Source organism: Trichomonas vaginalis, chromosome V (genome assembly GCF_026262505.1).
Source record: "Trichomonas vaginalis G3 chromosome V, whole genome shotgun sequence".
NCBI classification, from domain to species: domain Eukaryota; phylum Parabasalia; order Trichomonadida; family Trichomonadidae; genus Trichomonas; species Trichomonas vaginalis.
Window position 1 is genome coordinate 19,715,134 of NC_067207.1, and position 24,423 is coordinate 19,739,556.

Genomic DNA, 24,423 nt, shown 5'->3' on the forward strand with positions numbered 1-24,423 from the left:
GGTTTTAAGGACCCGGGCTCAACGAGTCATGATTTATGAAATCAATAATTTGATTTATTCGCTCTTCAATAATTTCTATTCTTTTTGTTAAATCATCAATTTTCATTAATGAGGTGATTCTTGATTGAGGAATAGATTTCAAACTAATCACCCCTTTTATTTTTGAAATTTTGAATCCATCAACTTTAAACATTTTATTCAATTTACATGTTGTCAATTCTTCAAATAATTTTTTATTATTGGCATAATAGTCATTAAATTCTTCAACAGATGAAAAAATTTTTGTTTCAGTAATTGGTTTAACAACGTTTATTTTTTGTTGAACATTTTCACTTTCATTTATTTCTTCCTCCTCTGTTTCATTTATTTTTAAAATTGGTTTCATTTATCATTAAATAAAAATTAGAATATAAGTGATGAAATATATTTTTTAATTAATATTAAATCAGAAATGGCTGCAGGATTCTTTAAAAAATTATGGGATGGAATTAAGAAAGCTGCGGGTTGGGTTTATAAAAAGGTTATTAAACCTGTTGCAAACTTTTTGGCACCAGTAGCGAAAACGGCAGGAACTATCATAGGTGGAGTATTAGGTACAAAAGCAGGTAATCCGGCAATGGGAGCACAAGCAGGTAACGCAATTGGTGGAATAGCTGAAGGAATACTTAATAAAATAGGAGGTAGATAGTGGAAAAATAAATAAATATTATTTTTATCTTAGTATCGGTTGTAGTCTTTGATAAACTTTTTCTCCTTTATTTAATATTTCTCTTATTGGGGCGGCTTTTGGTGTTATTGATTCAGCAACGTCACTAATTGCTTCTTTATTCTTAAATATCCAATTTTCTCCTTTCTTCATTGTTTCCCAAACTTTATGCGCTCCTCTTTTTACTTTATCCCACAGTTTCTTAAATATACCTGCAGCCATAGTTGATTATTTCATTAAAATTAAAAATTCATTTTCATCTTTTAATTTTGATTTTTTATTTAATAATAAATGACGACTAACTATTTGGTGCCAAACACTAAACCGATTAATGGAAATATATTTCATTCATTCGAAAAGATAAATGAAATATTCGCAAAGAATGATGGTAGAAGATATTATAGAGAACTTGAAAGTTCATGCTATGACTCTGATACTCCATATTTTGATGATAAACAAACTCATTTAAGAATTACAAATCCAGCTCATGATGTGAACCAATTAGGTGACACATATATTAAACGCAAAGTTAAAGCAACTCTAGTTTCAAATAAAGCTTTCACATGTGATGCCGCTTTTAAATGCATGCGTTTATTCGTTGGTTACAAATCATCAAATCAAAGCTTTAAACAATTAGAAGTAGAAACCGAAAGAGGTGATGCCGGTTATCTTCAGATGGATTGTGCCCGTGAATCTTTCGCATTTGCAACATATAAACCAAAATCAGAAAGGAAAGTTAAAAAGTTTGTTCATTCGTTATATAATAATGTTCAAAAATATGATAACTCAGTATGTGGTAAATATATTGACCCTTCAGAAGTTTTCAAGAGAGCAAATGAAGAAGTTGATGTCACTTTTGATATGATTATTCCGGTAAATGATTTGTTAGCATTTCAGGCGTTCGATGATTATCCTAAATCATTTGGTGAAATCATTCTTAAATATTATGTTTTCAGGGATACTTTAGTATTTTGTCAGGTTGACCCGTTAAGAGTTGCTGATTTACAAAATTACGTTTATGAAAAGATAACTGATGAAAATTATGAAAAGATTATGAATCATGTTTATAAATATGATCGCAAATTCCAACAAATCGGACTTCCTGCCAAATTAATTACAAGCTTAGCCGCTACATCTGCTGACGCAACAGTTGAAGACGTTATTATTTCATGCACAAAGATGGAAGTTTTAGAGGATAAATGCATTACACCAGGATACGGTTTAATTGAAGAATCAGTTAAAGCAATACCACGTTTATTCAGTAAGGAAGATCCATTCATGATTCCAGCTCAACATATTGACGTTCGTTCACTAAATGGAGGTTGCATCACTCCTGAAGGTATTAGCTCAGATTTCTCATACGCTCTTCATAATGTTACAGATGTTGTGTTAACATTTCCGAAGAATGCAATGCAAAGAACGGTTTTAGAAAATCCAATGCTTCGAGGTCTTCAGGTCACTATAGATTCCAGAAACTTCCCCGATCAAGCGATGACCACAGTGGGTGACATATTCTTTACACGTATGCTTCAAGCTTCTGATTTAGATGGAGTGAATGAATGCACAGAAGAATATGAGGACTCATTAACTAGACCACTGAATGATGATAATGGCACACCATTAGCTAGAACATGGAAAGACCAAACTTCATTCTTATGCACTATTCCAGTTCAACGTGATGGAGCGGGTATATTCTTTGATGGATTAGAAACTTTCAATTCACAAGTTACAGTACAAGTGAAAGCTTATCCAATCATTCAGGGTGAAAATGACACTTACTGTTCAAAGGTGACAAATCCTCCTCAGGTTTGGTTTACTAGGACTACGTATTGGACATGGACACCGGATGAAGGTTTGAAATATCATCCAACAGGTACACCACCACAGTATAGAAGTTCATATGATGAAATATTGATGAATAGAAATGTTTAAAATTATAAATTTATTTTTGATTAAATGGATTTAAATTCATCCACCCCTTATGAAGAATTAGCGGGAGTATATAATACATACGTAGATGATATGATTAATGAAGCATTGAGTGATAATAGAAATGCTCTATCTAAGGAAAAATTAATGAAAATTCCATATTCTGAATGTTACTTAAATTCAATCACTGCAGCAATTGGTAAACAAAATAAAGGTAAAACATTAACGGTATTAAAACAAATTATCATTATTGCTAACACTTCCCCCTATTCACATGTGTTAATTTATATCAACCGTTCAGGTTCACCTTCAGATGATACATTTGAATCTTTAAAGCATTTAATCAAAATTCCAATTATTTATTTATCACAAGAAGAAGCAGAAGATTATTTAAAAAACTTTTTAATGTATAAAGAATTATATAATACAATCAAGAAGCAAGGATTAGAGGATAAAATTATTGATAAACAACGGGATGAATTATTTGAAACACTTTCTATTTCAAATTTTGATAGAGAATTTTTGCATTCACTCATTTTTCTAGATGATGCGGTGAAATCAAAACTAATAACAAATGAGAAATCATATTTTAATCAGTTATTAACTCAATGTCGACACATTCAGTGTTCATTCTTTATGGCTGTTCAATATTTCAAAGCATTAAGCACAAACATTAAATCAAATCTATCAACACTTTTCATTTTCAGTGGGTTTAGTCGTCAACAGTTGAACGTTATGCTTTATCAAGTGAATTTACCAATGAGCATTAATGAACTTTACACACAATATCAGCAATTAGGTGAACATGGAAAAATAATAGTTGATTTAAATAAAGGAAGTGTTAAATTTGATTAACTTTTTATAATTAATTTTTATTTTTTATTTATAATTAAACATGACAGAAATGGTAAATCTTCTACAGGTTCCATTAAAACAAGGGACAAACAAAAAGGGTGCATATAATAGAACTATGAAAGTTCCTGATGGAATGAAAGAATTAGTTCATATTGTTGCTGGTCTTCAAAAAGATGTTAAACAAATGAGAAACGTTTTAACATTACCAGAAGCTCAAGCATATGCCAAACGTCAAGGTCCAAATTGGGAAGCACACGAAGCAGACATTACGGGTCCAAATGGAAAACCTGATGGTATAAATGAAGTTTTCGTTACTGATGGTCAAGGTAATATTAAAGTCATAAATGGTTATAAATTAACTATATCTGATTATCCTAAACGTAAAGTATATAATGAACGTTATCCTATGCAATTTGATGAAAATGGAAAAGCTGTTAAACAATACATTGGAGAAGGTGAAAATGGTCCAATTAATTCATACCGTCGTAATCCATATTCTTATTTCAATGAAGAATTAAATGCTATTGAAGAGGGACCGGATGGATTACCACGATATTCTAACCAGTTTGATGGTCAATATGCAAATATTAGACCTGAAATTTCAGCTAAGAAATTCTTTAAAGTTGCTTTATTCGATCCAGTTTTCGCAAATGTTAAAGATGAACTTAAACAGCAATTCCAACCAATTATAGTAGCAAGAATTGCATCAGGTGCTTTATCTCAAACATTCAAAGATTTAATTAAGAAACCATTATATCAGCAACGAGGTTTAACTTATGATTTAGTTAAGGAATCAGATAAAAGAAAATTTGAGAAATCAGATGATTATAAGAATGCAATTAATGAATATATTCGGTCTATTAATTTCGATGAAAATGCTAAAAATCAACTTCATGAACAAATACAGGGAATAATAGATTCAAAAGTTCCAGCAAAATAAAAGTTTAAATATATTTTTTTTATTCGATTATAAATGAGAAGACGTTTCACTAGTCAAAAGAACACTAACGCAAAAGCAGAGATTACGGTTGGTTATAACGTAAATGATGATAAATCACGAATTATTCAAAATGTTAAAGTTAATGTTAGCCCCGAATTAACAAGGTCAGCAACTCAACCAAATTTATTAACTCGTGACTTACCGAAGAATGAGGAGAATGGAGACCCAATCATTTTATCTGAACCCGGTAAAGAACCTGTTGAAATTCCCACTTATCCATCATACCCCCCACCTCTTTCATCAAACATCGAGAACCCATATAAAATAGACATTAATTCTGAATTAATGAAAATTTACCGTGATATAATAATTAATAATTATGATTCAATAATAAATTTAATTGATCAATCCGGTTTAATTATTTTACCTTATGAATCATTAATTCACATTATAGCCATTCTTTGTGATGTTCAAGATTCAGACGTTAAGATTCAATTTTTCATAGATGATGAGGTTTCATGCTGCGGAACAGTTGCAAAAATAAATCCTATAAAGGATATTAGCACAATTAAGATATCAAAGAATGGAACAACAACTGAACTTCATTTAACATATAATGATATTTATAATAAAATAGTTGATGAATATAAAATATCACTTGAAAAATTCTTTGTTAAGGCTATTTAATATTCAAGCATTAACATTATTGAATAATAATCCTTTGAATCATAATCGATAATAATTGACCTTTCACCAGTTTCTATCGTTTGTTTTATTTCTTTTTGTTCCCCACTATCCGGATCGGTCATTGTAATTGTTTTTGTTATAGTATCAGCTTTATCTTTAACTTCAATCTTTTTTCCATCGGGATATTTAAACCAAAATTCCAAAAATTCGATATTGTCAATCTGTTCATATTTTAATCTATCAATTACATTTTTAATACCATCTGAAAATCTTATGAAATGGTCATTATATGGGTTTGATTGAACTAAATTTGAATGAAGTGAAATATAACCTGTTGATGAATATGACATTGACTCATATTTTCTGAAAACACTAAAATTTATAACATGAATGAATTTCTTATTCGTTGAATTTATGAATTCTTGAGGTAATCTTATTCTAGTTTTATTTATCACTGGAAAATAACGCTTTACCATATTTTTAATCGTAATAAAAATGTCAATTATCAATATTATTTCGAATAATAGCTGTGAATTAAATTTAACAGTTAGCGGAATTTATAATGTTACTCTCGTTTCTGTGAGTGGTAAATTTAATCCCATTCTTTTAGACCCTTCATATTATATATCATTTATTAAAGATGACCTTGAAAAAACGTATGATATGTATATAAATAATGTGATAGCGAAATGGGATATTAACATGATTTTAAGTTATTTAAATGAATCATTTATCGTATGGTATGAAGAAAATTTTAAATCAAAACCCGATAAACTTTTTGAACTTGATGAAATAAATAACCTTATTAAATTCCCGCTGAAAATTAAATTTTGTACTCCTCATCTTCGTTCATTGTTGGGGATATTAAATTTTGAAAAAGATGTTGGGGATGTTTTGTATTCTGACACTGGTTCCAATTTCATTTTAATCAAATGTGATAAAGTTAATACCCCAATGAGATTTTCACATCAAACATTAGACCCTAACTCTTACCCATCAATACAAAACATTTTATCCATCAACTTAAACACATTTTCTTTATCATATCCGTTTCAATTATCCGGGAATTCATTTATTCTTCATTCAAAAGATTTATCAAATATTAAATTTAGAATAACTGACCTATTTGATTGTGATTTAGAATTTATGAATGAAATATTATGGCAATTTCAAATAGAGAAAATAGCTGATGAGATAACGGATTAAATATTTATTTTTAAATCGTAATAAATGATTAAACAACAGCAACCACAACAACTTAAGGCACAAAACACCCAGGTCCCTCAGACCATTACATACGCCATATATGCATATAATTCAAAGACGGCAGAACAAACGCAAAGGTTGAAATATGGAGATTTGGAGATAGTATTGAAAAATGAACATTTCGAATTCGTTTGCAAAGGTGGTGCAGTGATATCAAATATAAAAGAAATTTTATTTATGAATTCAAAAATTAAAGGAATAACGGATGATATAACATCAATTCCACCAGAAGAACAGAGATATTACGCATTAAATGCATTTCCTAAAGTTTTGAAGATTGGAAGATTTAATTTAAATGAGGAATTCATAGAAGGTTTCCTAAATGACATAATGAAGAGGGCGGATAAGGAATATGTGGATAGTGAGTTAAATAAGAAGGCAAATTTGGTTTATGTTGATGAAAAAGATAATGAAATTAAAGAAAAGGTTGAATGGTATCATGAATGGACATCGGAGACTTTTAAAGTTAAAGCTGATACAGAATGGGTTTCAGGATGTTTAGACCTTAAAGCAGATAAGAACCATACACATAACTTCTTCTCAACTGTTGCTATAGAAAGTATTGAAGGAACGGTTGACGGAACTGATGGGGATGCATTATATTATAATCCTCCTAACTTTCCACAAGGTTTAACATCGAATGAAAACATAACAACGATGAAAAAAATTAGATGTAAAAATGTTTATGTCATGGATGATGAAAATAAAGTTAAATTCACTGCTCAAGATTTATATGATAAGAAAGCAGACAAAACAGAGCTTCAAACATTAAAGACTGAAATACTTCAAACATTATATCCTGTTGGTTCTATTTATACGTCAATGAACTCAACAAATCCATCAACAGTTTTAGGTTTTGGTACGTGGAAGCAGATTGTAGATAAATTCTTATACTGTGCTAGATATTCAAAGCAAACAGGAGGTTCGAAGAAAATTAAAGAAGCAAACCTTCCACCGCACACTCATACAGGAACTACAAACACAACAGGTAATCATTCACATTCAATAACAAAAAGAGGTTATATAAATCTTGCAGCGGGTTCGGATAGATGGGGAATGAATAGATATGATATCACAACTGACCCAGTAGATTCAAGCACGGGTATTTTCTGTGGAACCGCAGGAAATCATTCACACACTTTCACAACAAATCCAACAGGCTCGGGTAAAGATTACATGCCACCATTTGTGACTGTATTCGCATGGTACCGCGTTCAATAAACACACTTGAGCCCAGACTTTTGGGTCAAGGCTTACCGAATGAACTAAATATATTTTATGTCTGTAATTAATTAGGTAATGAAGTAATGGATGAACTGCAGAAATAAATGTTTACGTTAAGTGACTCAAAGAGTCCGGAGACAAAGTCTCATGGTTTCAGGTTATTCAATAATTAATTATTTTTGAAGAACTGAAGGTGTCACTACGTCACCATGTGTCACTCGGTTAATTAACTTCTCTGAAAAAATGAGACAACATGACATTTTGACAACAACACAGGAGGAAGGCAGTTATGAATTATTTTTGAAGAACTGAAGGTGTCACTACGTCACCATGTGTCACTCGGTTATTTAACTTCTCTGAAAAAATGAGACAACATGACATTTTGACAACAGTCCTGGAAATATGATGTTTACGTTAATGTTTACGTTAATGTTTTGTGAAGAATATAGCAACCATCTGAATTCCGGCGGTTGTTTTTTTATACAAAATTCTGAGTAAAATAATTTTTAGGGTAGATGGTTAGATCTAACCTCATTTCTAACCTCATTTCTAACCTCATGACATTTTGACATGACTTCATCGTAAATGATTTGTCATGACTTCATCGTAATGAGTGTAAATCAGACAAAAACAAATGTTTACGTTAATGGTTTCAGGTTATTCAATAATTAATTATTTTTGAAGAACTGAAGGTGTCACTATGTCACCATGTGTCACTCGGTTAATTAACTTCTCTGAAAAAGTGAGACAACATGACATTTAGACAACAGTCCTGGAAATATGATGCAGTTCAAAAATAAAGTTAGTTTTAAAATTATTTTTATTTTTTTATTCCTATATAAATGACAGCAACAAACAACAACAGTAACTTTATCATTTCTGATGAACAAGTTATTGATTCATTAGCTGAGGAATTAGTTGTGGCAGAAACTAAAACCCTCAACGAAAGAATTGGTGAAAACAAGATTGATTTACATAACTACCTCAAACATGATGGAGGAAGAGGAAGGAAAACTGGTATGGCTTTATTAGTAAATAAAATTTCAAATTTAACGATTATAGATGTTGATATCAATAAATCATACAATGATGAACTTAAAGAAACAGTTAGAAAAGATATTTTATCAAAACTTTCGGATAAAGATGTTATCGTTAAAACCGCTTCAGGAGGTCTTCACATTTATTGCAACACTAATTTCTTCTATGCAGTTTCGAACAGAATGATTAAATGTTATTCTTGCAATGATTATGATATTGACATAATGACTTCTATTGATGATTCAAAGCGTTCTTTAGTGGTTATGGCTGATTCAAGAGTTCGCAAGAATGCATCAGAACCAATCAATACATACTCATTCATTCGCGGAAGTTATGATTCAACATTAACCAGAACAGTGAATGATATATTAAATGATTTGAATATTAAGGTAAGAGTTGAACAAAAGAACGAAGAAATAAAGACTATCATGAATGAAAACAAAGATGTAAACATTGACGATAAACTTGCCCAGAGCATAGTTGATGGCATCAGTGATTTTGAAGTACATAATGACGGTGGAAACATGAATTTGGAAAAGAAATAACATTATTCACACTGTTTCAAGCAATTAATTCGTTACCTAATCATTTAATTAATGAAGCATACGATAACGTTTATAACTTCTGCAATTTAACAGAAAATGCAAAAAGTAATTTTGAAAAAGCACGTAGTAGATATGCACATTTAATGACTTCTCCATTTGTTTTAGTGAAGATTCTGAAACTTTATCAAAAAGAATATTATGATGAATATGTTTTACCTTTATTATGTAAACCAAAAATAACATTTGATATAAAACTTGATGACTCGTTTTTGATAACAGATATTAGACGCAAGGCTGAAAATCATCAGTATAAAAACAGTTCTGAAGTAATTGAGGATTTATCACGTGTAATCCGTTTTGTAGATTATGGAAACAAATACTTCATTCAGAAAGATTACAACATACACGACAAAATGAATCAAATATCATTTGTTCTTCAATCAAACATGAAAGAGTCACTCAAAATGATTAAATTATTTAAAGAAGAAGGTAAAACAATAACAGCATGGGATGTACTACTAAATCAATTGTCTTCATTAACCGTTAAGGGTGTTTGCTTTAAATCTGATTCTCCAGATGTTTTCTCAACGTTTCAAGGTTATAAATACAACGTTCTCGAAAAGCCTGATTACTCAAAAATTGAGATGTTTATGAATTTCATTAAAGAAGCCATTTGTGATAATAATGATGAAGTGTATAAATACCTACTCGGCTGGATTGCATCAATGATTCAACATCCTGGAATCAAGAATGAAACAGCAATTATTTTGAAAGGACTTCAGGGAACAGGTAAAAACAGATTTACAGACATTATTTCTGAACTTCTCGCCGGTTATTCATGTAAAAACATTACTGAAATAGGTGAGCTAACGGGTAATTTCAATTCAGTAGTTGAGAATAAAATGTTTCTTGTACTTAATGAACTCAAGAATGTTGGTGAAGATAGACTCGCAAACTTCAACGCTTTGAAATCAATTATAACGGATAATGAGATTAGAATTAATGAAAAGAATCAACCCAGAAGAACTGCTCAGAACGTTGCAAACTTCATTTTCGTAACTAATAACGTCTACCCTGTCAAAATTGAAGTTGGAGACAGAAGATACGTAGTTTTAAGAGTTAATGGTAAATTCAAGGGTCAATTTGATTACTTCAAGAATTTGATGAATTCATGCACAAAGGAATTTTATGATAATTTACTAACATATTTTATGCAATATGACCTTTCATCATTTAATGTATGAATCATACCGATGACTGAAGCCAAACAAGATTTAATTGAATTATCAACAAATCCTTTAGATGTATGGATAAATACACATTATGATGAATTGTGTGCAGGTATGACGTGTAAAAATGCTCTATTCTGCAAACCATCAGACATGAAAGACAAAAACTTTCAAATGAGTATTAAGGATAAATGTGATAAGAAACAGAGAAGAATAGATGGTAAACAAACATGGTGTTATGTTTTGAAAGAAGAAATGAAAGGATTATATAAACAGGTTGAACCAAACGATAATGAGGATTCATTTACTGACGATGAAATACCTGTAAATGAAGCTTTATAAAGTATGATTGGAATTTATTTTTGCCTTCCTCCTGTGTTGTTGTCTAAATGTCATGTTGTCTCACTTTTTCAGAGAAGTTAAATAACCGAGTGACACATGGTGACATAGTGACACCTTCAGTTCTTCAAAAATAATTAATTATTGAATAACCTGAAACCATCTACCCTAAACATTATTTTTGCTGAATTCAGCAACAAAATGAACGAGGTCAGGATGTATGTAAATACCTTTGAATTCATTTATAACGCCCTTAGTAAGCTCATAAAATGCTTGTTTTGAGGTGGAGCCAAAAGTGGCTCGACCGTATTCTTTCAACCAAAACTCAAGAATTTCCTGCATGAATTTTGTATAAAAAAACAACCGTCTGAATTCCGGCGGTTGCTATATTCTTCACAAAATGCCTTATAATACTCTTCCCAGGACTTATTTTCCAACAACTTTCTAAAGTCTTTCCTAAACTGACTGACTGACGGCACAAAGTGGCTTAACGAAAACATTAATATATAAAATTCATGAGGGTAGAAATGAGGTTAGAAATGAGGTTAGATCTAACCATCTACCCTAAACATTTATTTCCTGTGTTGTTGTCTAAATGTCATGTTGTCTCATTTTTTCAGAGAAGTTAAATAACCTGGTGACATGGTGACATAGTGACACCTTCAGTTCTTCAAAAATAATTCATAACTGCCTTCCTCCTGTGTTGTTGTCTAAATGTCATGTTGTCTCACTTTTTCAGAGAAGTTAATTAACCGAGTGACACATGGTGACATAGTGACACCTTCAGTTCTTCAAAAATAATTAATTATTGAATAACCTGAAACCATTAACGATAAAATATATTTTTGGTCGTTTATGACAAATTTTTATTTTTATCATAAATGGATACCCCACAAGCTCAAAATTTACCACGAATCATAACAAGGGAGGAAATGATAAAAATGATGCAAGAACATGTTAAAAATAACAAACCACTAAAATTGAGAAAATGCGGTTATGCAGTAATGATGGAAAGAGAGATGTTGTCAAAGAAAAATAAAAATTAAATTTGGATTGAGTTTAAAAATTCATCTTTATTAAATTCATCTCTTCCAATCAATTTATTTATTCTATTAAATTCTTTTATTTTTGCTTCACTCAGTTTAAGGATTGAACGGTAAGTTTCTAATTTTTCGATTATTTCTTTATCGTTTTCAGTTCCATTAGTTTTATTGTTTTCAACCCCACCGCATTGCGGCTTCTTTTTGTAATAGCATATTTTTGATTTAATTCTGTTTAGTTTCTTTTTATATTCATCGTCTGGACTCTGAATCTTAATTGAATCAGGACTCTTGGATGCTTCATTGTCACTCATTTCTTACGAAATAAAAAAAATTAAATATTATTTAAATATAATGGAGTAATAAAATAAATCGGAATTTCTATTAATTTATTGTCAACTTCAACTAATACATTACCGTTAATATATCTAACAAATTCAGCTATTGTGTCAAATCTTCGTCTTCTTTTTGTCATTGATTTATCAGTTTTTCCATAATCGAGATGAATCAAAACTTTATCCCCTTGTTTAAAATTCATGAGCCCCGAATTAATTTGTTCACGTTTAACATCATTCAACCTTTCCATTTGCTTTCTAATATATTCCCATTCTTTTGAAATATCATTTTTCATTTCCACTGGTTTCATGTTTATAGTTCTATGCCATGTATTATTGTAATAATATACTAACTGTTGTATGATGGAGTCATGATTTCCATTCCAGTATATCTGACCGTTAACCCCTAACGCATCTCTAAGAGTTCTCATTACCGCATCAACTATTTTATTATGAAACGTATATGGAGAGGATGAAAAGAAAAAATTAATTTGTGGGAAATAATGAGCCATAGCTGCCTGAAATCCTTTATCACCATCACCCCTGATATTATCTACTCTTTCATGATCTAGTAAGTATTGTATAGCTCTTCTTGTTTCCTGTTCTGTTTTCCCTTTCACTGGAATGCAATATAAATATCTAGTGTTAATGTTAATGGCAAATAAATAAGTAACTTTTCCTTTTGAATATTCCAGATGATCGATTTCGTATGAATATGGATATGGAGCAAATGAAGGGCGACTAAATTTTTCCTTTAACGGTTGAATTTTCGGGTCAATTGGTTTATTTAATATCTTGAAATCCTTTTTAAAATCTTTTTGCTTCTTTAATGTTTGAAATGGATATAATAAAGTGAATGATGAAGGATTAACTGAAGGAGGAGGCGGTACTGTCGTTGGAGGTTTTGGTGTTGCAAGTGGTTTAATTTTATCTGCTTTGATTTTGGATTTCATTCCTTCCTTCATTAATTCTGGATGTATTCTATTCATTTGTTTTAAATATGCTGTATATAAAGGTTTGATATACTTTCCCGCTTCGAGTTTATGTTGAAGGATGAATTCCAAAAGTTGATCTTCATTTAAAAGTCGGGCTGAATATGGTTTAACTAATGAATCATAAATTAAAGCTTGTGCTTCATTTATGGTCTGAAGGACCTGGGTGTTTTGCATCTTTTGTTTTTGTTCTTTTGGTTTTTGCGGCTCAGGATTATATAAATTATATAATTCATCAATATCTTCTTCTGTTAATACTTTATTTTTGAAATCTTTCAACTGTTTAAGTTGTGATTTAGTTTTTCCCTTTGTATATTCATTATTTTTAATTTTGTCTTTAATTTCAGAAATTATTTTATTATGATATTTCAAAATTTCATTTTTATAATATGGATAATAATATTCCATATCATCACCCGTTATATTTTTATTATGTTTTTGGAGATATGATTTTAATTCATAATAACTAAGAAAATTTTGATAAAGTACTAAATCATCAATTAAAATTTTTAAATCTGTGTTATCCATTTATATAAAAATAAAATAAATGTTTAAGGGTGCCCACCTCTTTGAATCATAGTATCAAAACCATCATTAACGGTTCCTTTTGTCTCTTCTGTGGCATTTCATTAAAAATAAAATTTTAAATTGTATTAAATAAATGGCATACAACATCCATTTTCACAGCATACAGCCTTAGTGTGTGCTCCTGTTAATGCAGTCTTACCGATTGTTAAGCGAGTCATTGACCCATTTTTAAGTTGTAAATTAATATTCTGACCATCAAATATCACTTTATCATTTATTATATCCAAATATTTTTTAGGTGTTAATTGTTTATTTTGTCGTAAACTAACACCCTTCATTTTTTGTGCAATCTTTTTAAAATCACTTCCATCAATTGAACCGTTGAATGATGTATAACATTTAGGACATAAAGCAACCATGTTATCACCTTGTTTCTCAATTGCTAAACCCAATAATTTTTTCTCATGTGCTTTTTCTTCAGCTTTATTCTTTAATTTAGGTTTAAATTTCTCATCAAAACAGAAGAAATCAAATGGTGCGAATTTGAAAATGTTTTTATCATAAAATTGTTTATCGGTAACAATTGCTTGAAATGCTTGAGTGTTAGGAAGATTTGGGTCGCCAGCGATTGCCCAATAAGATGAATCAGTATCACCTTCAATGAAATGAAAACGATTAACATCCATGCATTTATACATAAAATCATAAATGAAAACCAAATACCAGTATTTAGCATTATCTAAAGTGAAGAATGCCTCTTGTAAACATGTATCACATCTATAAAATCTATCTTTAAGCATCACTTGATATGTATCTTCACCTATTTCTCTTATGTTTTTAAACTTATTTGACATACATGCAACGCGTGCCTTCTGTGCATTCATTATTTTAGTCTTTGCGTAATTTTGTGTATTCATTGCATCGTAACCATATGATCCATTAAGTGAAATCTTGCAAAATAAACTTTTTCCTTTATTTCCTTCTAATTCAGCCTTTTGTCTTTCGTTCATAAATTTGTTCGCAAATTCATTAAAACAAGTGTTTTTCGTAAATGTTAAAATTGATTGAATGTCATCGATGATAAAATGAAATCTGTCGATTAGATACCAAAGATAATAAGAAGAAAATGGTTGATATTGGTTGTGTGTTGATGCTAATTGAGTTAATTTTCTCTGTTTCTGGTCAACTGGTAGATTGTTTGATTTCATGTAATTATACATAAAACTGCCAATTGTTTTTTCATCTGTGATAATATCTAAGTTTCTTATTATCGGTAAAAAGTTTATGTAATCATTAATGTATTTTTCATCAATGTGACCCTTTACTTCAGCCACGAATAAAGTATTTTTCTTCTTAATTATTCCCAGTGCTTTTGCTTTCTTTGTTGCTGTATCACAAATGATAACACCATTCAATCTTCCCGGCATATACATTTTATGGTCAGTATATTGAATGAAATCATGAGGATTAGATGAAAATGATGAAGGATATAATGAATTAAAATCAACACCAACGAAATGAGTCATAATGTTGGAAGTGTCCTCATTTGATACAGTTTTAGTTTCTGGACTATATGAAAGTTTATTAATGTGCGTGATTCCTTTAAGATTTACTCTATGTTGAACATTTGATAAACCACCAGTAATTCCATTACGGAGAATGTGATAAGCTTCAACTGAATCTAAAGTCATTGGTAAATTATTTTTTAATGCATAATTTCTTAAATTGATTCTTAAACGTTGAACATCTTCATCTTTATTTGATTTTACGACATTGCAATAACAACACATTAACTGACAATTTTCTTTAGTATGTGGTTTTTCATTATCGATTCTATCCAATGTTGGTTTATTTGCATATGTAAACGCTTTACCACACATTTTGCATTTAGATGAAAGGATTAAATCGTGATAGTATTGAAAATCATCCATTGAAACATTATTTTTAGTATCCCTTTCTGCTTTTTCATCTTGTTTCTTATATGATTCAATTTTATATTTCCAATACTTTTTCGTTAATTCAAAACTTGATTCTATCTCTTCCTCAGGATATTTTTCATTAGGATTAAAGTCTTTATATGCTAAAGCGTAACGAATCATTGAAGCACTCGATGATAAAGAAAGATTATGAAGCATGTCAATTTTATAAACAAATGTTTCTTCAATAATTTTATCAATTGGGTCAATCATAATTTCAACATCTTTATTGCAATAATGAATAAAATATTCTAATCTATTCTTAAAATTTTTAGCATCATTGAGATATATTTGATAATCACTATCTGATATAGTTTCTTGGGTTAATGCTGAATAAAATGAATCTTGAGTGAATGGTTCCACTTTATATAATTCTTCTTCGTAATTTTCCCATGTGATGAATTGATAAGGGAAAAAGGATTTAACACGTGATTTATTGTTTCCGAAATCTTGAGTGAATTGGTCTAATGTCCCACCCGCTATATAATTTCTGATGTCAATAAATCTCAATTCATATGGAACGTTTGTTTTCTTTACAATGATTTGCTTAAATTGTGAAGATGAACCCAGCATTGATTTTATTTTCCATTTTGCAGTGTTTAAATCACGAAGAATTAAATTTAAATCAAACTTTCCCGAATTAAAACCTATGATATTCACTTTATTGAATTCCTCATCTAGAAGTTCTTTAAATGCTTCCTTTTGTTTTTCATTTAATGTTTGCGACTTCATTAATTCTTCATATTGTTCAATATTTGATTTAGCAACTAATGAACAGGTTGAAAATAAAAACTCAATCCAATCAGAAATAAAAGAATCACTCGAAGTTAAGCAAAAATTCCTCGTATATGTTTTATCATTTAATTTAACCGTTGATGATACCATGAATGGTTTTAAGTAAGCGTTCAAAGTTGCACACTCAGAAAGTTGTAATTCTTCTTTAGTCTCTAATGTTTCGAAGTCAAAAGTAATATAATATCTTGTCGGTTGATAATATTCCTGCAAATTATGAGCTAATAACCACTGATATATCTTCTGTTTCGTAATATGTGGTGCATATGGTTGCTGTGTCTTTTGCAACTGAACGTCTTGAATTAATCTTCCATTATTTTCTTTACATTTCTCACAATGCTTTAAAAATCTTCTTTGGTTTTTCCTTTCTGGATCATCACGGATAGAATAAACTTCTTCTTTACAATATGGACAAACTTTATAGCCGGTGAGTGCTTCAACGTCTGTTATTCTGTCAGCGTGAAGTTTTCCACATGGACTCTGTGTTAATAAAATATTTACTGTTTCAAATTCTGGATCTATCATTATTGATTCCACTAATGGAAAGTCTACCTTATTTATGTCCACGTCTTCTGGTTGAGGATCACAATAATAGAAATCAATATTAACATTTAACATTCTCGCTAATCTCTCACTTTCTGATGAAATGTCAAACCCTTCATATGAATCTATTGCTTCATTTAAATAACTTCTACGAGTTTTAGGATTAACACCATCAGGAATGTTATAGAAGCGTTTAAATAACCTTCTACCTTCTGCTCTAATTTGATTATCATTCATTTTAGCTGTTCCGTTTTTGTTCATTTATGTAAGAATAAAAATTAAAAAATAAAGTTTATTTTTTAAAGCCCATAAAATGAATTAAGAACACATAAATTTTTATCATCTGCGACGTGACGAATACATTTTAATTTACTCAAGAATGCGTACCCTGATACATTAAATCTAATTCCTGTCTTATTTAATTTCACAACTTTGAAAAGGAATGTATGAATAGCTATAAAAAACATATAAAAATGATGAGAAGATGTTTTATGGGTTGCTTCCATTTTTTCTGAAATAAATGAATAAATATAATGCTTATACGTTTTCATATCTTTTATGTTCTTAATAACGAATGGTATAGACCTTTCCACTTCATCTTCCTTCGGTGCTGTTCTTTCATATGAAACATTATTGGTATCTTCAATAATGAAACCACAATCACACAAAATTTTATAGGTTCCAATGGTTTCTTTTGATATTTTATCTAATAAATCAAAAACTTTATCAACACCTGTGCATTTATTTAAATAATAATTTGTGTAAATATCATGATCTTCTTTCTTAATCGTATTAGTTGCATATGTCACATTTTTAAGAGCTTTTTTGAATTTCTCAGAATCGAGAGGGGGTGAAAGTAAGATACAAGGGTATTTTTCATTATCAATAAATTGTAACTTATGTTTACGAATAAATTTAGTACCTTCTTCTGAAAGTGTTTCATCTATTTCGCCATCTAATAAATTTTGTGTTGATTCTGAGACATAATTTTTATATCTTTCTTCATGAGATTTCTGAACTGCTGATTCTGAAGCTGGGATATTCATTAAACCCTCTACTTCATTTTCATTATATTTTTCAACTTCTCTTAATTTCTTAATTTTTTCATTTATTTCATCTCTTATTTTTTCCAGTCTTTCAATTTCAATTTCATCGTATTCATCATCTTTAATCCGTTCTTCATAATATTCAGGGAAAACATCAGGTTCTTTAGGTTTTTCTTCTTCAGATGTAGGATATAAGAAATTTATAACATCATCTTTATTCATTTTTCCATCATAATCAAATTCATTTAAGAACTCCGCGAATTTTTTACAATTTCTTAAATAATATTTACTAACTTCATAACCCGCCTCCTCTAATATATCCTTTATTTCCTCATTTGTGAATCCCAATTTTTTAACGTCGTTAGTTTTGACGCTCATTTCATACAAAATAAAAATAAATTATTCAAAAATGTAAGACATAAATTTTAAAAGTTTATTTTTTTATTTTTTTATTATGGTAGTGAATCTTTCATTCATGAAAATAATTATATCTGATTTCTTTTACTCTCTCGTACATACTAGATTTAAAGAATTCAGAACTTTTACCATAATCTCCTAAATGTTTTCTTATCCCTAACGTGTGCCAGTTATTATATGAAACTGAATAAACTTTATCTTTATCTTTGCATCTTTCATCACTTCCAATATATTTATATCTCAGTTTTGATTTAGCATTTTCATATTCATTAGCGTTTAATAATTCACAGTCTTCCTTTTTAAATTGATGTTTAAGATATTCAGGATTTAATACTCTACGTTTATATGCTCCTAACTTAGTTCTAAAGGTTTTTCTACAAAATTTAGGAATTCCATCCTCTTTAATGTCATCAATGATTTCCATTTCATTATTTTCAATTTCTTCTTCTCGTTTATGAGGTCTTTGATTATGACTCCATTGATTCCATGAAATTAAATATTCTTTATCATTATATTTATACCTCATTAGCTTATTTTGGCTTTCATATTCATTTAATAATTCACAATCTTCATTTTTAAATTGAAGTTTAATCCATTCATGATTTAAACAATGTTTAATTAATCGCGGAATATCTGACATCATCTATATATAGCTTCTTTTATAAAAGATAAAAAAATAAATTATTTTAAAATTAATGTTAATTTTTTAATAATGTGTTTAGTATATAATATTTATTACTAATTTATTTAATAATGTCGCACTTTCTTACAAATTCATGACTTTTAAAAAACGTAAGAAAAAATTTTTATATCATCTATATATAGAAGATGCATTAAAATATTCATGTGATTTTATCCCAAGCATATGGGGATTCTAAATTTTTGTCCCTATCGTTATCCCAATTGAATTTTTTTTGGAATTTAAAATTTTTTTTCTCCATGTAAACTTAAATTTTAATTTTTACCACTAAAATGCAATATTTCAACAAATTAATGAGTAATAATATTTTAATTTATAATAATTATTATAAATCTCCTCAATTTAATGTAATTATTGTATTAATTTTTGTTGAAAATATAAAATCTTCAAGTAAATGATGTGAATTTAATATTTTTAGAATGTTGTTTAATTGTACTATATTATGCATGTAAAATTTTGTTACAATACATTTTATATGGGATCCCCATTGCCCAATTGAGAGAAAATTGAGAGGTGGGATTGGGCTAGCCCAATTCAAAATATCCCAGGTGGAAATAAAAAAATTAACAATTCAACATAAAAAAGCATCTTAAATAATAATGATAAAAAAAATTTGTATGAATTTCAATCAAATTTGTTTTTATTCAACTTAAGAAATCACTTCATTAATGAAAGAAGTCGGGTTCACAACATATCCCGATCTTGAAACGAAACAACATGTTTACATGCGATATAAACATGAAGGTAGTCCCAAGTGGTATGTAAAATGCAATGAACTTGTGACACGATCTGATGGCGTAGTTTGCCGGTGTTCAATGCAAGAACAAAGGGAGGATCATTATAAAAACTGGCTTAAGACTCATGTTCACACATGTCAGGCCGGAGAAGCATTATCGCAGCAAACATTACTTGACTACTACAATAAAGGTAAACAGCCAAATGATCCAATGTTGGATTTATCGAATGTATACGATGAAATGACCATTTTTACCGGTAAGTTCAACCTTGCCTTAGACACATTTGCATCCCCAGAATTCACGCATGTTGCAAAGATTTTCATTATGTTCACAATATATCAAATGATGAACAAATACAAACAACTTCAGTCAGCTAATATCAATCCGGAAAAACTTGCTGACAAATTATATAAGCCTATTACACGTGATGAGATCCGAAATAGAATGATTGCTATTGCTAACAGCATACACCTTGCTAAAGTTCTCGAATTCGCCAAAAAAGCATACACTTGTGTCGCCATCGATGAAGGCAAGACACATGATTACCACAATCTTGATTTTGTCTTAACAAATCCGTTGGAGCAAATGAAGCCATACCCAGTAGAGGCGATAGATATGAAGGATGGCCAGACAAGTCAGGATTATAAATCCGCAATAACAGCAGGATTTAACAGAATTGACATTAGGAAAGTCAAGATAGGTAGTGTGGTAGTTGACGGAGGACCAGCACAGTTAAAATGCTTCAAAGATACTTGGAATGATTCATTCTATCATGACAGAGATCCAAAATACTACAAGATATTGCTTATTCCCTGTTTGTGTCACAGAATCCACAACAGCTATCAATATATTGCTGGCAAGAACAACCAGTTACAAAGTTTAGTAAAGGATGTGCACAGAATTGCAGAACTTTGTCGCATTCATGCTGACGATATAGGTGCACAATGTCCACAGCATGTATCCACCAGATGGATATATGACTATAATATATGTGTCTTTATTCTTAAGTACGAAAACAAAATCAAGCAATATATAAATGTAGATCACGATAAAATCGTACAATTGAAAGATTGTTTAGCTGTTCTTAAAAAGCTAATCTTAGTATTCGAATCGGATAAGGCATTGTTGGCAAATTGTTACATTTGGCTTCGTAAAGCCATATCAGCTCTCAATCTTTTGACATCCAATTTGCATAATGCATTCGGATCCATCTTGGCATCTTCATTGGATAGCTATACCTTGGACTCTGACTTTGGTGGGCTATGGTGTTTGGCATTCTCTCTCACGCCGAGAGGAAGGTTCTACTTCCATAGAAAGTTTGTTAAAAACGAAGAAGTAGAAGATTTGGCCGATCCCTTGAGTTCCTTTCAAAGTGAGCATATTCCTGATAAAGATCCGGCAGAAGATTTACAGGACATTTACATGGATTCTATTTTTGAGGAAGGTAACACAAACGCTGTAATTGATGTAACAGATGAAGGCACATTTCGTAGAATTGTCGAATCTGATGATCAACTTAGGCTTACATTGCAAGATGTACGCGAGGATAATCATCAGACTGCCGAAAATGATCTAACAGCAGCTAAAGATTACCTCAAGCGCATTTTGGTTCAATTCCGATTGAACGAAAGACAAAAAACGCTTGTACTCTCGTTATATAATACGTTCATCAATAAGGAATCAGACATCTTTGAGAACGATCTGATGGACGAGGCACAAAATTATGCTTGGGAAGAGATCTCGCATAGAATTGGAGAAAAATCCATCCTTGCGGAAATAGCATTACGCTTGTTATGTTCATCTCCTTCGGAGGCAACATGTGAACGTAATATCAAAGCACAAAGGTTAATTTTGAACGTTAGGCGGTTAAGATCCAAGAAAAACTTGTTAAATAGCCGTCATATCTTAATGGCAACTAAATGAAATAAACATTTTGTTATTATTTATTTTTCAATATTAAATAGCCATTTTCTTCACAAATATTTCAATGTGTTTTTACAACAATTTAACATTCAATAATTTATAATGAATCGTTCTCTTTCATTAAACATTAATTAAAACCTCCGGTCATGAATATTTTTTTTGTTATTATTATTTTGTAATTTAAAATCTAATAATATATAAGAGTAATATTTATTATTTTATATTTTAATTCGTTATGATAATCTTTATATTTACAATTTATAAAGCACCGATCCACAGATAATATAGTTCAGTGGTAAGAGTCATAGTATAAGCCTTAAGTTCCCCAGTTCGACCCAGGGCCTTTTCGTTTTTTTCTTTTTAGATTTTTTTTCTGAAGTTTATTTTTAAGGTTCTCGCTGGCGACCCCCCGTTCACCAAAAAAAATTTTCGATTTTTGCTGGCGACCCCCCTTCGCTCGATATTTTTTTTTGTGAACGGGTGGGGGGTCGCCAGCAAAAAAAAAGATGTCAAAATTTATCCCAAAAATTTTAAAAAAATCGAAGAAAGTGCATCCCAGGGATTATAAAATTTAAGTTTTCACATCTCTACATTAAAATATACCTTCATCTATATATAGACGTAACAAAAAAAGTCACACACCCCATCCTATCCTACTACTCAAAAATTTTCGTGTTATTTTTTGTGTTTCAGCATAAATTATGTATTGACTTATGAAAGATAAGCATTTTATTCATTATCATAAAGATATACCAAAACAAATTGATAAAATTTTAAAAAATGTGTATTTTAGTGGGTATTATTCTGGCTAATGCCCAGTTTTAAACGATTTAATATTGACCATATCAATAGACGACTCAATGTAAAAATTTAGATATTATTTTTTTCATTATTCAAACTTTGATAAAGTTTAGTATAATGAATGATTTTGTTTCGTGTATGATACAGAAATGAAAAGCTTAATTAATATCATTTTGCATTTTTTCAAGAATGTTAGAGTACATCTACATTAAAAAATCGGATTCGAATTGCAATACTGCATCAAATTGTTGCACATCTGATAAGGATCTCAAAAGAGTAAAGTTAATTTTTTTGTGTTTTTTTAAGTTTTGGGCCTTAGTAAAAACACCATCTTGAGCAATATTTTTGGGACGACGATAGGCCTTATTTGGCCTTACAGTGGACCCTTAAATTATTTATCAAAATTAAAATTTAACTTGAAATTTATAATTATTTAGTCATATTTTGCATAATTCTAAGTAGATTTTGTAAAAAATCAAGAAAGAAAAATTTTAACGTGCTTTATTTTTTCTTTTTTATAATAATACATATTATTATATAATTAACATATTCATAATGTTTCACCCTTTCAAAAATATAATTCTCCTCCTCTCAAATAAACGTACATACGGGTGGCCTCTTTTTTCAAAAAATTAAAATTTGAAATTTTGGGCTCAAATATTAGAGATTTTTTCAACCTTCAACGATATATGTTGTCTATATCAGACCTCCTTTCTTTTTGATACTTAACATTGTTCCTAAATCTTAGCCGTTAAGGCTGTTCTGAAAATATTTTTTTTTCAAAAAAATTCGAAAAAAATTCTTAAAATTCAAAAATCCAATAATTCCTGAGGATTTTGGGAAAAAGTTTTTACATGAACATGTGTATATTATATGAAGTATATTGATAAGGTAAAAATCAAATTTTATTGCATATTCATCGAGAAAATAAACTAACGAATCCCTCAAAATTGAGAGGGTAATCCTCCTCCTCTCAAATAAACGTACATACGGGTGCACCCTTAATTTTTATAAAAATCTTATTACATTTTTCCTGAATTTTTAAATTGTACAATAAAGATGGAAGGCTTTGGGGTACATATTAATATAATATACCTCAAAGCCTTCCATCTCCACTACAAATGGGAGAAACTTTGTCCGAATAGTTTAACATTCGGACAAAGTTTCTCCCATTTTAAGAAGGAATTGCAGGGTAAGAGGTACATAGTATGAATATATACCTCTTACCCTGCAATTCCTTCTAGAAAGTTCCAAAACTTTGGGTTAATGTCTTGCAATTAACCCAAAGTTTTGGAACTTTCAAGTGGAGATGGAAGGCTTTGGGGTACATATTAATATAATATACCTCAAAGCCTTCCATCTCCACTACAAATGGGAGAAACTTTGTCCGAATAGTTTAACATTCGGACAAAGTTTCTCCTATTTAAAGAAAGAATTGTTCCTTATGAGGTATATATTCATACTGTATACCTCATAAGGAACAATTCCCTCCTTAAAACGAGAAAACTTGTTCGAAATTGTTTATCATTTCGAACAAGTTTTCTCGTTTTTAATAAGAAACTAAAGGCTATGAGGCACTGATTATATATTAGTGCCTCACAGCCTTTAGTTTCTAATAGATAGCTGGGAAACTTTCTCCAAATGATAAGTTATTCAGAGAAAGTTTCCCAGCTATCAAGAGGGAATTGTTCCTTATGAGGTATATAGTTATAATGTATACCTCATAAGGAACAATTCCTCATTAAAATCGTAGATATTTTTTACTTATTACTCATGCTTTCAAAATCACAATCCTCTGAAAAGTTATTTTTTATTAAGAATTTAGAATTTTGATA

At 30.0% G+C, this 24,423-nt stretch overlaps 12 protein-coding genes across 12 annotated transcripts, besides 3 other annotated features; 8 read left to right on the forward strand and 4 right to left on the reverse strand.

Moving 5' to 3' along the window:
- Positions 1-451: 451 nt before the first annotated feature.
- TVAGG3_0366890 (N-acetylmuramoyl-l-alanine amidase family) lies at positions 452-688 on the forward strand (the record flags this gene model as incomplete). Its single annotated transcript, XM_051231604.1, has 1 exon — positions 452-688. One exon carries the CDS (start codon positions 452-454, stop codon positions 686-688), a length of 237 nt encoding a protein of 78 aa, XP_051101334.1.
- A 1,374-nt stretch (positions 689-2,062) lies between these two features.
- Positions 2,063-18,570: a mobile genetic element.
- On the forward strand, positions 3,606-4,200 carry TVAGG3_0366910 (uncharacterized protein; the record flags this gene model as incomplete). The annotated part of the gene is made up of 1 exon (XM_051231605.1): positions 3,606-4,200. A coding segment is annotated over one exon (595 nt), but the record flags the coding sequence as incomplete, so codon positions are not given.
- Positions 6,348-6,988, forward strand: TVAGG3_0366920 (uncharacterized protein; the record flags this gene model as incomplete). The annotated part of the gene is made up of 1 exon (XM_051231606.1): positions 6,348-6,988. A coding segment is annotated over one exon (641 nt), but the record flags the coding sequence as incomplete, so codon positions are not given.
- Positions 7,074-7,604, forward strand: TVAGG3_0366930 (phage tail repeat-like family; the record flags this gene model as incomplete). The annotated part of the gene is made up of 1 exon (XM_051231607.1): positions 7,074-7,604. One exon carries the CDS (start codon positions 7,074-7,076, stop codon positions 7,602-7,604), a length of 531 nt encoding a protein of 176 aa, XP_051101337.1.
- Positions 8,450-8,933, forward strand: TVAGG3_0366940 (Prim-pol domain family; the record flags this gene model as incomplete). The annotated part of the gene is made up of 1 exon (XM_051231608.1): positions 8,450-8,933. A coding segment is annotated over one exon (484 nt), but the record flags the coding sequence as incomplete, so codon positions are not given.
- Positions 9,334-10,327, forward strand: TVAGG3_0366950 (uncharacterized protein; the record flags this gene model as incomplete). The annotated part of the gene is made up of 1 exon (XM_051231609.1): positions 9,334-10,327. A coding segment is annotated over one exon (994 nt), but the record flags the coding sequence as incomplete, so codon positions are not given.
- Positions 10,444-10,761, forward strand: TVAGG3_0366960 (uncharacterized protein; the record flags this gene model as incomplete). The annotated part of the gene is made up of 1 exon (XM_051231610.1): positions 10,444-10,761. One exon carries the CDS (start codon positions 10,444-10,446, stop codon positions 10,759-10,761), a length of 318 nt encoding a protein of 105 aa, XP_051101340.1.
- On the reverse strand, positions 11,801-12,112 carry TVAGG3_0366970 (uncharacterized protein; the record flags this gene model as incomplete). The annotated part of the gene is made up of 1 exon (XM_001306528.2): positions 11,801-12,112. The coding sequence occupies one exon, from the start codon at positions 12,110-12,112 to the stop codon at positions 11,801-11,803; it is 312 nt and encodes a 103-aa protein (XP_001306529.2).
- Positions 12,875-13,653, reverse strand: TVAGG3_0366980 (uncharacterized protein; the record flags this gene model as incomplete). The annotated part of the gene is made up of 1 exon (XM_051231611.1): positions 12,875-13,653. A coding segment is annotated over one exon (779 nt), but the record flags the coding sequence as incomplete, so codon positions are not given.
- On the reverse strand, positions 14,144-14,308 carry TVAGG3_0366990 (uncharacterized protein; the record flags this gene model as incomplete). Its single annotated transcript, XM_051231612.1, has 1 exon — positions 14,144-14,308. A coding segment is annotated over one exon (165 nt), but the record flags the coding sequence as incomplete, so codon positions are not given.
- On the reverse strand, positions 15,661-17,039 carry TVAGG3_0367000 (DNA/RNA polymerase superfamily; the record flags this gene model as incomplete). Its single annotated transcript, XM_051231613.1, has 1 exon — positions 15,661-17,039. A coding segment is annotated over one exon (1,379 nt), but the record flags the coding sequence as incomplete, so codon positions are not given.
- A 696-nt stretch (positions 18,571-19,266) lies between the features above and the next one.
- Positions 19,267-22,377: a mobile genetic element.
- TVAGG3_0367030 (ribonuclease H-like family) lies at positions 20,666-21,787 on the forward strand (the record flags this gene model as incomplete). Its single annotated transcript, XM_051231614.1, has 1 exon — positions 20,666-21,787. The coding sequence occupies one exon, from the start codon at positions 20,666-20,668 to the stop codon at positions 21,785-21,787; it is 1,122 nt and encodes a 373-aa protein (XP_051101344.1).
- A 1,270-nt stretch (positions 22,378-23,647) lies between the features above and the next one.
- Positions 23,648-24,334: a mobile genetic element.
- Positions 24,335-24,423: the final 89 nt, after the last annotated feature.